Source organism: Sceloporus occidentalis, unplaced genomic scaffold (assembly GCF_023333645.1).
Source record: "Sceloporus occidentalis isolate IW3139 unplaced genomic scaffold, rSceOcc1.0.p SCAF_3, whole genome shotgun sequence".
Taxonomy (NCBI): Eukaryota; Metazoa; Chordata; class Lepidosauria; order Squamata; family Phrynosomatidae; genus Sceloporus; species Sceloporus occidentalis.
The window spans coordinates 238,361,307-238,374,627 of NW_028316983.1; the positions used below are offsets into that span (position 1 = coordinate 238,361,307).

The 13,321-nt window shown below is 40.1% G+C and overlaps 1 protein-coding gene across 1 annotated transcript in view; it reads left to right on the forward strand.

The window, feature by feature from the left end:
* The window catches only part of TG (thyroglobulin), a 167,032-nt gene that overhangs the window by 39,443 nt on the left and 114,268 nt on the right, over positions 1–13,321 (forward strand). Inside the window, exons 16-18 of the mRNA XM_089517988.1 lie at positions 4,302–4,526; positions 9,738–9,887; positions 10,856–11,026. Coding sequence (XP_089374114.1) covers positions 4,302–4,526; positions 9,738–9,887; positions 10,856–11,026 — 546 coding nt within the window. The remainder of the gene's footprint in view (positions 1–4,301; positions 4,527–9,737; positions 9,888–10,855; positions 11,027–13,321) is intronic.

The window sequence follows — 13,321 nt, forward strand, 5'->3', positions numbered from 1 at the left end:
CCTTTGTGGACATCTTCCCCAATAAAAAAGCTGTCCTTGCCTTGTGGCAGATTGGGCAAGGCAATGCCTGCAGGCTGAGAGGAGGCCTCCCTGGTACCACACCCAGCTTCTTTTAGACCTAGAGCAACTCTAGGCACCTCCTCAGAGACTGCAGCAACTACCATGAATAAACATCCTTAGGTTGCTTTCTCTAATGATGCTCAGAAGGATGAGCACATTCCTCCAACATTTCACTGAAGAAAATTGATACTTGTGTGACCAATCAACTTCAGTGTGTGGCCAAGATTGCAAAAGTTATAAATGAGGAAGAACAGACAAGCTAGGAGAGGATGCAGCTGTTTGCTTTTGCCTGAGTCTACTGGGAAAGACAATATTCCTCATCCCTTCTCCTCCTGCTGAGTTAAATGAGTGCAAACTACGTAGGCAGTTTGAACTTCGCTTTCAGTAACTGAAGTAAGCTAAGGACAATGAGAGGGAAATGGGAAGAGGGGGAGGCAACTGCAACATTTGAAAAGCATCTTGAAAAGTGGGATGACAGAGGATTAATCAGGATTGTCCTTGCCAAATCAGGACAGTTGGAAGGTATGTGATCAAGAGGCACAATGGTTTAAGCAAATGAGACCCATGAGCTATAAATCAAGGCAGTGTGAGGACAATATTGGAGAAATGTAGCTGAAGAAAGGAGGAGCCAAAGAAAACATAGAGCTGAGAGAGAACTAGTAAACAGGATGAGAGAGGACCTTCACTACAGACAGGAAAGAAGTGGGCAGAACGGGCAGACAAGCAAGATACAGGACAAAACAATTCCAGAAACAAGGATCCCCTTGTGCTCATGTTCTTCTGTTGGAAGGCTAGCATTGCCCTGTGGCACATTAAGCATGCTAGTGCTGCCAGGCTGAGTGGATGCCTCCTTGCAGCCAGAGCTAGTATCTATCAGAACCATGGGCAACTCTGAGCATTTGGCCAGCATTTGCAGCAGCATAGGCCCTACAACTAACTGAGTGGCATGGAACATTTGCTCTAACTGTAGCATTGATACTTTGTCCTTGCTAGGAAGTATTTTTTAGCCATGCCTCCCTGCAGCCAATGGGAGATTATTGATATCTGGTCTGCACAGAAAGCTCTGTTCAACCATGCTCTAAGGGAGAGTTGGACTTATTTCTGATTGTCCAAGGGTAATTCATTTGTCTTTTCTTTGTTACCTGCTAGTTACCAAATTTTATCCAGCTCTAGGTTCCAAGAAACATAACTTGCTGTGGCATAGCTTGGAAAAATTACTTTTGGGGGGTGATGACTATGCTGTTTGTGTTGTTTAGATGACTCTGAGAATGAAAAGTAACTTTTCCAAATGTATGTGGTGGTAGTGAGGAATCTATTAGTAGTAGTTTCGTTGGTAGCATAAGGCAGAAAAATGGATCATCATCATCAGTTCTGATCCAAGACAAAAATGCTGTTGTCTTCTTGCACAATCTAGGAAGATGGTTTATAAAGACAATTAATCAACCAGGAAGCCAAGAGACATAGCATGAATTCCATGTTTAGGCTTCCTTCATGCTAAAACAACTGTTTACTATCTGGGTTAGGTTCCAGACCTCATCAGTAGCTTTGCTATTTTATCTTTATTGGCTTTACATGCGTTTGCTTCCAAGTTTGGAATTGTCTAGACTCTGTCGGTCTGTCTGCCCCTTTTCTTAATGAAGACTGATTATAATCATACCCAGTAACCAAGTCTGGTGGGATGTGGTTGTCTGGTAACCAGTTGTGCAAACTATTTGTATTTACATGTGTGCATCTGGGTAAGATTATGTGGGAAAGGTCTGTATTAAGCTTCTCATCTGTATCAAATGCATCATACACAACAAAGAATAAGTTGTGTTTAGGCATGTATTGATGTTGTGTTTCAAAACTCTGTAGATCACCAGGAGAACAATTTGGGTCTTCTCAATTGTGGCACAAAGAATGGGTATCGATATTATGTTATATTATATTATGGAACATGTAGGGATTAAATTTTTGATTGATGTAGAATAGTTCCATGTTGTGTAGTTATTTCAATTTCAACTCAATCATTGATTACCTTTGTTCAAATTCCTCTCTGAAGGTACACATCAAAGTACTTATTTTTCTAAACAGCCTATGGAAACATGTGTAGAAAAGACATGTATGGGGCATCAGTTGCAAATGGGTGTTTTTAATTCACAAGTTTTAATTTATTTATTTTTTAAATCTATCTATATTCTTCCTCATTTGTGAGAATCATGAAATACTTTGCTACACTGTAAGTGATAAAACACTCTTCCCTATAACACAACATATGAGAAAATTTAAAAAGAAAAGTCTCCAGGTTGGTGAAAAGCCAACTGTTTCTTACCAAGGATATGAGCAGGATGTATGAGAAAGAAACAAGCTCTTCAGTCTATATCTTTCATTGAGAAAATAAGGTGTTTACATGTGTATACATCATTGCTGATGGATATCAGTTCCATGTATTTACAGATCCATGAAACCCAAACTCTCAAGAACACACGAAAGGCTCTTGCCTACCCCCCAAAATCTCAGAGATGAAAACCAGGACACATGTGGCCAAGTAACATCAGTCTGTGGCCAGGATGTGTGATGAATCGCCAGGCTGGCCCCACATTTCCAAACCCTTGGGCTCCTGTTACTCACTGTTCCCCTTTTTCTTTCAAGATCCCTATATGGACCAGTGGGTTCACTGTGGTAAATATGGCCAGTCACTCTATCGAAACCTAACAGAAACAGCTAGACACATTTGTAGAAAATAATAAACAAGTTAATTAATACACAGTTAGATAACACATTAACCCTTGAACTATTTAATCATCTACAGTTCTCCAAAACCTTATTCAGTTTGCCCACCCAGAGCTGATTGACCTATATCTATGCCACCTTTCCTCTATCTCTCTGAATTCTTTTTCTGTCTCTCTGCAGTCATTTCCCTATCTGCCTTCTGTCAAGGATGAGCCCCAGTTTTGTATCTTTTCTTCCCACAATCCCCCCTGGCTACCCCAGTCATTTTAGTAGAGGATGCAGACCTGTACATTCGTCCGTCCATATCCATGGATTCTGCATTCACATTATTTTGTTATTGAATATAATAGGATTTGAACATCCATGGATTTTGGTATCCATCTGGGGTCTTGGAATCAAACCCCAGGGAGTATTAAGGGCTCATTGTACATGCAAAAGAATGTAAATTGGACTACTTCTACTAGAATGAATGGTGAGGCTGTTGGAGACTCTTCAGCTCTAGTTCTGCAGAATACATTTATCCCCATGAATCATGAGAATGCATGACAGTGATGACAAACTGATGTTTGTTGCCTTGCATGTTTTCTGTTTTTCCAATTTTTTAACATGGAGACCAGGAGGGAAGAAATTATTTTTCTCAAATAAAAATGAACAAGATTAATAGCCTTTGGAGCTTAAAAAAGTCACTTCTGGATGACAGTGCCCAGAATCCAGAGCTAGCATGCTCACTATTTTTTTTTTAAATTTCCTGGTTAATAACCTTATTGAAGAGAGGGACAACTATGGTGGCTCTGTGGGCCAGACATTTGAGATGTGGTGCTGGAGAAGAACTCTACAGATACTGTGGACTGACAAAAAGTAAAAAAAAATGAGTTCTTGAACTCTCTCTAGAAGCCAAGATGACTAAACTGAGGCTGTCATTTTGGCCATATCATGAGAGACATGGCTCATTAGAAAAAACAACAATGCTTGGTAAAGTAGAAGGCTGTAGGAAGACATCACACGTGGATAGACTCAATCAAGGAAGTCATGGCCCTGAGTCTGCCAGACCTGACACAGCTGTTGATGTTAGGGTGACTTGGAGGTCTCTCATCCATAGGATTGTCATACATTGAAGTCAGCTTGATGACAGTTAACAACAGGAATCCTCTGGGGCTACAAGTACTGCCAAAAGTGCCCCCTTCAAAATGAAATGGCCAGAGGTCCATGTTTAGGTTTGAAAAGTTGGTATTTTTGATGATAAAATAGCACAGGGGTCTTTGCAATCTATCTAAAAGGGAAACTGTGTTGCTTGGGTGCTTCCAGGAGCAAAGTCCTTCTTCTTGGGGAGGGGGCAGAAAAAAGATAGTTTGAAGATTCTTGATAGGGCAAGGGCCACAAAACAAAACTTGAGGGCACCTTCAACCCCAGGGCTGCACTTTGCCTATCATTTCATTATGGGGATGTGTTTTTGACAAACAGATTCTGAATCTCTCTTTCCCCATCCACCCCCTGTGATGTCATGTTGTTCACTTTCCTTTTCCATTCAGAAAAAGCAATAGTTGGGGAAAATCTCATGGGACGCTTTGAAGCAGTGATCAGAAGTGGCGGTTTCGTTCTTCATTTGGACAACAAGCAATTCCAAGCAGATACATCCATTAGTTTTCCAAGAAATGAAAATTTTGACATATCCCCCCAAGTTCATCTGGAATGTACAAGTGGTTTCCAAAAGGTTGCAGCTGCTGAAGGAGCTCCGCCAAATCTCCAAGGATGTGGTAGGTGAATATTTGAAGGGATGTCATATTGAGGAGGGAGCAAGCTTGTTTTCTGCTGCTCCAGAGACTAGGAACCGGAACAATGGATGCAAACTGCAGGAAAAGAGATTCCACCTCAACATTAGGAGGAACCTCCTGACAGTAAGGGCTGTTCGACAGTGGAACACACTCCCTCGGAGTGTAATGGAATCTGCCTCCTTGGAGGTCTTTAAACAGAGGCTGGATGGCCATCTGCTGGGGATGCTTTGATTTGGATTTCCTGCATGGCAGGGGTTTGGACTGGATGGCCCTTGCGGTCTCTTCCAACTCTATGATTCTATGATTCTATGATACTACGTGTCAACGGTACAGCCAGAGACAGTCTTAGAACTAAATTCTTGTTGATTGTCTGAATTAAAGTAGACCCAATAAATCAATTACTGAATAGTGATTCAACCTTTAAATTAATTCCAGTGATGCAGTCAGGCTGGCCTAGTTGGGAATATCAATATGATTCAGACCTTAGAGTAAATGGCCTTTTTTGGTGAAGTGTCTTCACTCTACCATCTATTTGTTTATCTTGTACAGTCTTTTAAAAAAATATTCCATTTGTTTCCTTTTTAAAAAAATTATGAGTGCCCAGGAAGTGAACAGGAACTGACAACCAATCAGTTATTGTGGTTAAAATAAGACTTTTCCAAGGCTGAAAAATATGGTGAAAATGCACCATGTCCCTAGAGGGTATTTGGGGGCAAAACAAATTATTTAATTATTTTTCAGTTGTAGGTGTGGTGGGGTGTGTTGCCTTTGGAGTTTTCTTAGGGGGCTATTGCAGGCCTCCACCCATACACAGTTGTCCATCCCTGCCATAAATGGATACAACCACAGCTGTGTGTCATCACTAGCAGCTGGTAGTTTCCATGTCAGAGAACAGTGAATCCAATATGGATTTCAGTTTGAACTTTAAAGGATGCATCCAAGGTACTCCATTTATTTGGGGTATAGGATTTGGAAACTTGGATAGCTCTCTTGAAGTTTGGACTAAAGCTTAGAATGGACTTATCACCCTACTGACATGAAAACCATCAGCCACTGGTACATGCCATTACAAAGACTTTTCAGTCATCAGCAACCTCACTCAAACTCTGCTCTTACAGTTGTAACCCTGTTGTAAGAGGTTTGTAATTGACAGCATAACAATTAATAGACTCTCACAAGCTGTCGTGGTAAATGCCTAAAGTTCAAACTCTCATTCATCCAAGAATAAACAGAAAAATGTCCAAGACTCTGGAGTCTTGTTTTGGTTCAAATCACTTCACGAGTTCTTGCCAAGCTTTTGGTTCCACTTAACATCCCACAGTATTTTAAAATCTTTTCCTTAAATGAATTAGGAAAACCATATTATGCAACTGTTCACAGGACTGTGTTCTGCCAATATTCAGCTAGTGTCAAATGCAGAGTGGAATGCTAAAATCAAAGCAGGAATGTTGGGTGAGAGAGTAACAGGCGTATGGTAGGCATTAGTGAAAGAAACACCCATGCCATTAACAAGCAGCACATGGTATTAAATGGCATGGATCATTAAGCAGCTGTGAAATAATGCAGGAGGGTTGATATGACAGGGAAACCAAGATGGAAAAGATAAAGAAGATGGCCAATATTAAAAAAAATAAAAATAAAAATAAAAACTTTATTTTTAGCCCGCCTTTCCTGGGATCAAGGCGGGTTACAACAGCGAGAAGCACAATACAATCAATAAACAATAAAATTAAAAATACAAGAATTACAAAATATAAGAACTATTAAATACAGGTAAGAATTATCCAACTAGCACAGATTTACAAAAACAATGAGGAGAGAGAAGGGGGTTAAATTGGAATGTTAGAGGTAGGCCCGCTGGAACAGAAAAGTTTTAAGCCCCTTTTTAAACTGGTCCAGGGAGGTGGCCGAGCGGAGCTCGTCCGGAAGCGAGTTCCAGAGGTTGGGGGCCGAGGTAGAAAAGGCCCTCTGAGTGGTGGTACAATATCTTACCTCTGGGACTCTTAACAATTGCTTCCCAACAGATCTGAGTGTGCGGGGCAGAATGTATGGGGAGAGGCGGTCAAAACATGGCCAAAACATAATGGGAACAAATTGTTGAGATAGTCAGGAATGTGTTCATTGTTCCCAGAAGGCATGCATTCACCTTGAAATGAAGGGAAGACATGAAGATCCTATCACTAGACCTTCCAAATGTTCAATTTATAATGCCCAAATCTCCCAGATGGTAGCTAAAAAAGTAAATGGAATTTTATGCTGCATCAATATGAGCACAGTAGCTAGACTGAGACCTCACTTGGAATACTGTGTCTGGTTCTGGTCATTACCTGGTTCTTTCCCAAAACTGGGACTCAAGGCAGCTTACAGGACAAAAAGAAATTTATGCAAAAACACATACAGCTAAAAACACACAAAAACACATTTAAACTGGCATTAAACTGTCTTTAATAGTGTTACTCAAAGTGGCAAGTCATGTATCAAGGCTGGTCCATGGGCTCTTGGCTGCCAGTCTTTATTAGTTTTCCAGGGAAGTAAGAATCAATAGTAACCAAGACAGCAAAAATATGACACTGGTCCCTGTCACACTGGAGAAAACAGTTGCTGATGTCTCACATCCCATAGCTTAAGAAGCACAAATTTTATTATTTATTTATTTATTTATTTATTTATTTATTTATTTATTTATTTTTATCCAGCCTTTCTCTCAAAGTGCATCCCAAGGCATCCAGTCAATAGAATTAAAACATTAAACACATTTCTTTTTGCAAGCAAAGGATTTGCTTTTAAACACACCAGGTAAAACCTTATTCTTATAAAACAATCAGTTTCCAAAGGATTGTTGAAATAATGAACTGTCTTTCACCTACTGACAAAAGGATAGCAAGGAAGGAAAGACCCTAACTTTTTCTTAGGAAAACAACCCAGGATAAGCCACCAAGAATGCCCTCTTGGATGTTCCCATCAAATGTGCCTATGAGGATGACAGAACTGAGGAAATAACTCTCCAGAGTTCTCAGAACCTGGGCAGGCTCCTATGATGGAAACCTAATGTACAAAGTATCCAGACAGGATTTGAAAATATGGGCAGATCTGGATCCTCTGTGGCCAAAATGGCAGTGAAGTGGAGAGGAAAACAGGTCAAAGGAAAGCTGTAGATAATACAGCCAGTTCTTTTCTTTGAGAGCAGATATGACCCACAAATTCCTATAAGGGTCATGGGGTGTTGCCTGATTTGCTCTGCCCTGTTATGGGAATGAGGTTCCTCTACCAATGTGGCATCTGCCCTGGAACTTTCTCCTTATGCCAGAGCTGAGTAACAGTGTACAAAATAAGTTCCTGCTTTGTATCCCCCAGTTCATGTACTCAGGACCAGCTGCAGTTTCTTGATGGATGGCACATTTGCTTCAATATGGTGAAGCACTCCAGTTCTTCCATGTGAGAATTCAATTGATTGTATGCTTGGCTGTGTCTGCAAGTGGAACCTTGAGAGGCCCTGTGCGCTCTAGCGCTTGCCCCTCTTTGACAGCTCTTGGCATAAAGGGAGCCTTCGAGGACATTCAGTTCCAGAGGTCTTGCCAGCACAAAAATTCACATATGAAGTTCGATTGTCTTGCCAGGTAGAAACTTCAATCCCTGACATCTGGAAATGACCTGATATCTTATTATTTTTGTTTCCAAACCCTTTCTTCTCATTAACATATGAAAGGGACCATAGAACCATGATACGCTTAAAGATATAAAAATAAAAACAAACCAATTTCAATTTTTTTTGTCCTCAGAATGATCATACTTTATAATCTGAATTTATTAAGGCTGAGCCATATTTCCACAAATAAATACTTTACATATGAAAAAAAAAGGAGTTGGGTGTGTGTCCAACATAATTCTCTGAAAGACAAACTCTCAATTTTGCTTTGGCACGTCATTCTGCTCCTACTCACTGCCACTCTCATCAGGTGCTGTGGCACATATCTTTTTGAAATAAAAGGGAATACTCATGATCCAGCTAGGATGGCCAGATGAAAAAGAGGACGGAGCTTCTGTACTTTTAATGGTAGTGCAGAAAAGATAATTTCAGCAGGTGTAGCTTGTGTGACAAGCAACACCAGCTGAAATGCCATCTTCTGCACAACTGTTAAAGGTAAAGGAAACCTGTCCTCTTTTCACACTAGATCCAGCAAGTCATGAAGTAGCCAGCATGATGATATCATTGTCCTATGTAGCTAAGTGGATTTGGCTGTGCAACCATCATCATCATCATCACAAAGCCAAATGAGAGTGAGGGCAAAGTTCCCCCCTCAATCTGAATGTGGGAATGTTGCCTCCCAATCCCCCCACTTTCTTTCTAACTGTTGTTAAAATGGAGGAGGGTAAGGAGATTTCCTCTCTCCCCCCATTTAAAGGCACAATGCCTTTTGGCATAATGGTTGGGAGATCAGAGGAGTGGCAGATAAAAATACACACAACAACAACTAGTAATTAGTGAGAACCCCCTTTAAAAATTAAAGTGTAGGAGAAACAAGAATCCAGGGACTATATCAAGGGTTTTATGCTGGCTGCAGGGGAACCTTTCTCTCTCCCATCCATTATCCTTTTGCACCAGCCTAAAACTGACTACAGAGGGCATTTCATCCCTCTGTATTTAGTTGTGGGTTGCTGCAGGGTGTATGTATGTGGATTGCTACATCCTACTCCCACTTTTCTGCTAGTAGAACACTTCTATTGGAAACTACTCCCACTCTGTATGTTTGCAAATTGCTCAGCAAATGTAAATGAAGCTAAGCTTGCCTCTTTTATTGGCAGAAGAAGGTACAGGATATGTCTTTGAAATGCAAAGGTATTGCTGAGTTTTGTTGAAAAGCATAATGTGTTTTTTATTTTGCTGAGTGAGCAGTTTAAGAAAATATTACTGCTTGCAACAAGACACATTACTTATGTAATACTTTTTTAAAAATCAAGTAGCTGTGTATCTAAAAACATTTCCCCTTAATTTTTGAAATGAAGATATTCTGCTTAAAGATGTCATGATTCTAACGATCAGCTTCTTTGTGAGCATTTAAAGCTATGGGCAACTTAACAATCACATATAGTTCCATTGTTTAGATATGTCAGTGCACATACACTTGTGTCTTGGTGAATTTAAAATGACACTTGATTTCCATATAAGTAATCAAAGATTGTCCTTATTTGCAGTGGCCTGTCCTCCAGGCACCTCCTTCCAGAATGAGAGCTGCATTCCCTGTCCTTCTGGATTCTATCAAGACCAAATGGGAAGCTCCTTCTGCATCAAATGTCCTCTTGGGAAATCAACTGTCTCTACTGGAGCTTTCAGATCTGAACACTGTAAGCATCCTGAAACATTATATACTGCCTCTTCCTGGCTGCCAGTCAGCTTGGCTATATATTGCCTCTGGTATCAAAGGCAATATACCTCTGCATATCAGTGTCTGGACAATTTGAAATGAAGAGCACAGTGATACCCATGACTAGGTTTTCCCTAGGGAACTGATTATGGACTAGAAAGTGGAAGTAGGTAGATATTTGGTCTAATACGGCAAGGAAGTCCTTATGTTTGTTAGGGATTGAATAAAGTTTGCTTTCTATACCAGTGGTTCTTAACCTCTTCTTTACCATGGATCAGATTTAAGTGACCCCACAGATCCCAACCCAAGACTTAAGATTTAAAACCACTACCACAACAACAATAGCTGAACACTGAACCATTAAGAGATGCACTATCCATCAAACATTCCCTCAGAGGAAGCAGATGAGGAAGGAAGACTTTTCTTCTGCTTCTTCCTGCCAGTTTGTAGTTCACAAGAACTCTAGCAATGCATTCTAGCAGCTCATTCTCACTAATCTGGATCCTGCCTATACATTTTGTACAATGAAGAGGCATCAAACTATTCCTCATGATATTTTGCTGCCAGAGGCAAAGAATAAGATGGCTTCTCCCTCCCATTCAAAATACAAGAGCCACCACTTCCCAGTTGGTGAGTTCAAATTTAACACTGGAGGTGGGATAGCACCCTCCCCCTCTGGAAGGCAGAGCTTGGAAATGGTAATAAGCATTCCAACATGTTGATAATTTTTATTACAAAGCAGAGTAGAGAGAATGCAGTGGGATCCAGACCATCATTCTGTCACTGCTTGGTTATAGATGGCTTCAGCTTGTCTTTATATTGTCCATCTTGAAAGTAGCTTTCAAGTTCTGTTAGTTTAAGATATACTGGAAATGTTTACTACTTGGGAACTGAGAACAAACAGACAGACAAAAATCTACCCAAAGACTTTCTCTTTTTCTACAATAGGTATTACTGATTGTCAGATGGCTGAAAGAGATATGCAGTGTGATGAAAATGGCCAGTATCGACCTTCCTATGCAGACCCAACAACCAAAAAATCATTTTGTGTTGATACCTTTGGAGAAATACTAGAGTGGACAGAAACGAGTGGCTCACTTATGGACTCCCAGTGTTTAAGTGAGTGGAGTAGACAAGATTTTCTTCTAAAGAAGTGTAATGTCAATTCAAGGTGTGCCTGTGAATGTGCTTCAATTGACAATTCTGGAAGTCGCTAGCTCATCTGTAGCAGCTCAATATCAGATCTTACAATTAAGAAACAGACATATTTTTTGCTTCCAGCCAATGTTGTCCATGGTTGCTTGGCCTTTCATTTTCCTTTTGCTGTGGATAGGTTACTTTTTCAGGGAGGAAGAGGCTGCTGATAGAGTACTTGAAGAGATCATCTATCTAGACCAGAGGTTCTCAGACATTGGTCTTCCAGGTGATTTGGACTTCAACTCCCAGATGTCCCAGTCACTATGGTCAATGGATAGGAAGTTCCAAACATCTGGAGGAATGAAGGTTGAGAAACATTGGTCTGGGTAGACAGAAAAGACTAACCTGACATGTCTCTGCTTGTACATCTGCTCAAAAGCCTGTTCAGTGGTAGCTGGCAGCTTCTCCCTCATGGGAGTGGTGAATCCACTTTTGACTTTCCTCTAAACTTTGAAGGGGCTAGCCAAGTGTTGAATGATTTGGGACTGAGGTTCAGCACCGTGGACAGCTCTTTCAAGTTTGGATTAAGATTAGTTGCTGATCCCTATGGCCACAGACATAGGTGACACAGACTCTACTCTGGTTTTGTTTTGTTTTTATATAGATAGATTGGAGAGATTAGATAGGTAGATTTTTAAATGTGAAGGACCAGGGGGAAAAATTGGAATAAACTCAATTTTCTCCAGATTTTAAACAATTATTTTTCGAGGCTTTGTCACCTCTGTCTGATCCCTGCTTTTATGCCCTGTTTTTTCCAGACTTGGACCTTTCTTAAATGTACATTTGCAACCTTTATGCAGCTGAAGGTCTTTTCTGATGTAACATGCAATGAAATATTCTGAAGTATTTTGGAAATATAATTTTCTACACAAAAGTAATTACCAGAGGTGATTTGCCTAGGTTTAAAGTAGATGATGAAGACATTCAAATAGTTCAATATCTTCCATACCTTGGCTCAGTAAATAATAATAATAATAATAATAATAATAATAATAGTTTTTAGTTATATCCTGCCTTTTCATAAGGATCCAAGTGGGTTACATTGAAATACATAAATAAAATATATAGCACAAACATAACTAAAAGTACATATCCCCTTATCCCTTACCCTAAAACTTAAAATAATAACACTAAAAATAACAACACTAATCAGAATCAAGACTGCAGTCAAGATCTCAGAAGACCAGGACATGAAAGACAGCTATGAAGGAACTTGAAAAGATCCTGAAGTATAGATATATAATTGAATACTAAAGTTATTATTGTCCATGTCATCATATTTCCCATTTCTGTGTATGGTTATGAAAGCTGGACAGTGAAGAAAGCAGGTAGGAAAAAAAAATGACCTAATTTGAAAAAAAAAATGTTTACAGATACCATGGACTGCCAAAAACAAATAAATGGGTCCTAGAGCAAATCAAACCTCAGCTCTCCCTAGAAGCCAGGATGACTAAACTGAGACTGTCATACTTTGGACATATCATGAGAAGACATGGCTCACTCAAAAAGCGAATAATGCTTAGTAAGGTACAAGGAAGTAGGAAAAGAGGAGCACCACATTCCAGATGGATAGACTCAATCAAGGGACCTGCAGCCCTGGTTTGCAAGACCTGAGCAGGGCTGTTGATGATCGGATAGATCTTCATGGGGTCACCATAAGTTGAAGTTGACTTTATGGCAGTTAACAACAACAAATATATAAGCCATGATAATGTTGAATTGCAATCATAATTCTTCTTCACCATTGCAGCCCCATTTCTGGCTGAACTGAGACATGGTGCTCCTGGCTCAATCCTGTGGTTCTTTTTCCAAGCAGAAAATGACACTTTGATCAAAAGCGTCTGTGGTGCTGAAAAACAGCCACCATTTGTTTCTGATTAGTTTAGGCAGGTTTGGCTTTCAAAGGACAAACAGTGGTTCGAAAGGTTGATCTCTGGTTTTCATTTTGTGGTCTTGGACTGAGCATTTTAAAGCAAACATTACTTTCATGTCCTCCTAGTGGGTACTTTATCATGCCACTCTGACATGGGATATCCACAGAAATTGTTGAATATTTTCGGTCAGTTATTTAACATCGGGTCTTGTGCTTAAAAGCATAATCCTAACTGTTCAAGATGGCCAAAGTCCACCTGACCTGACCCTAAGCCAGGTGAAACTATGCCAAATCCAAACATGTCATAGCCTAGGGATGTTGCAAATTATGTAGGGCAATGTTCA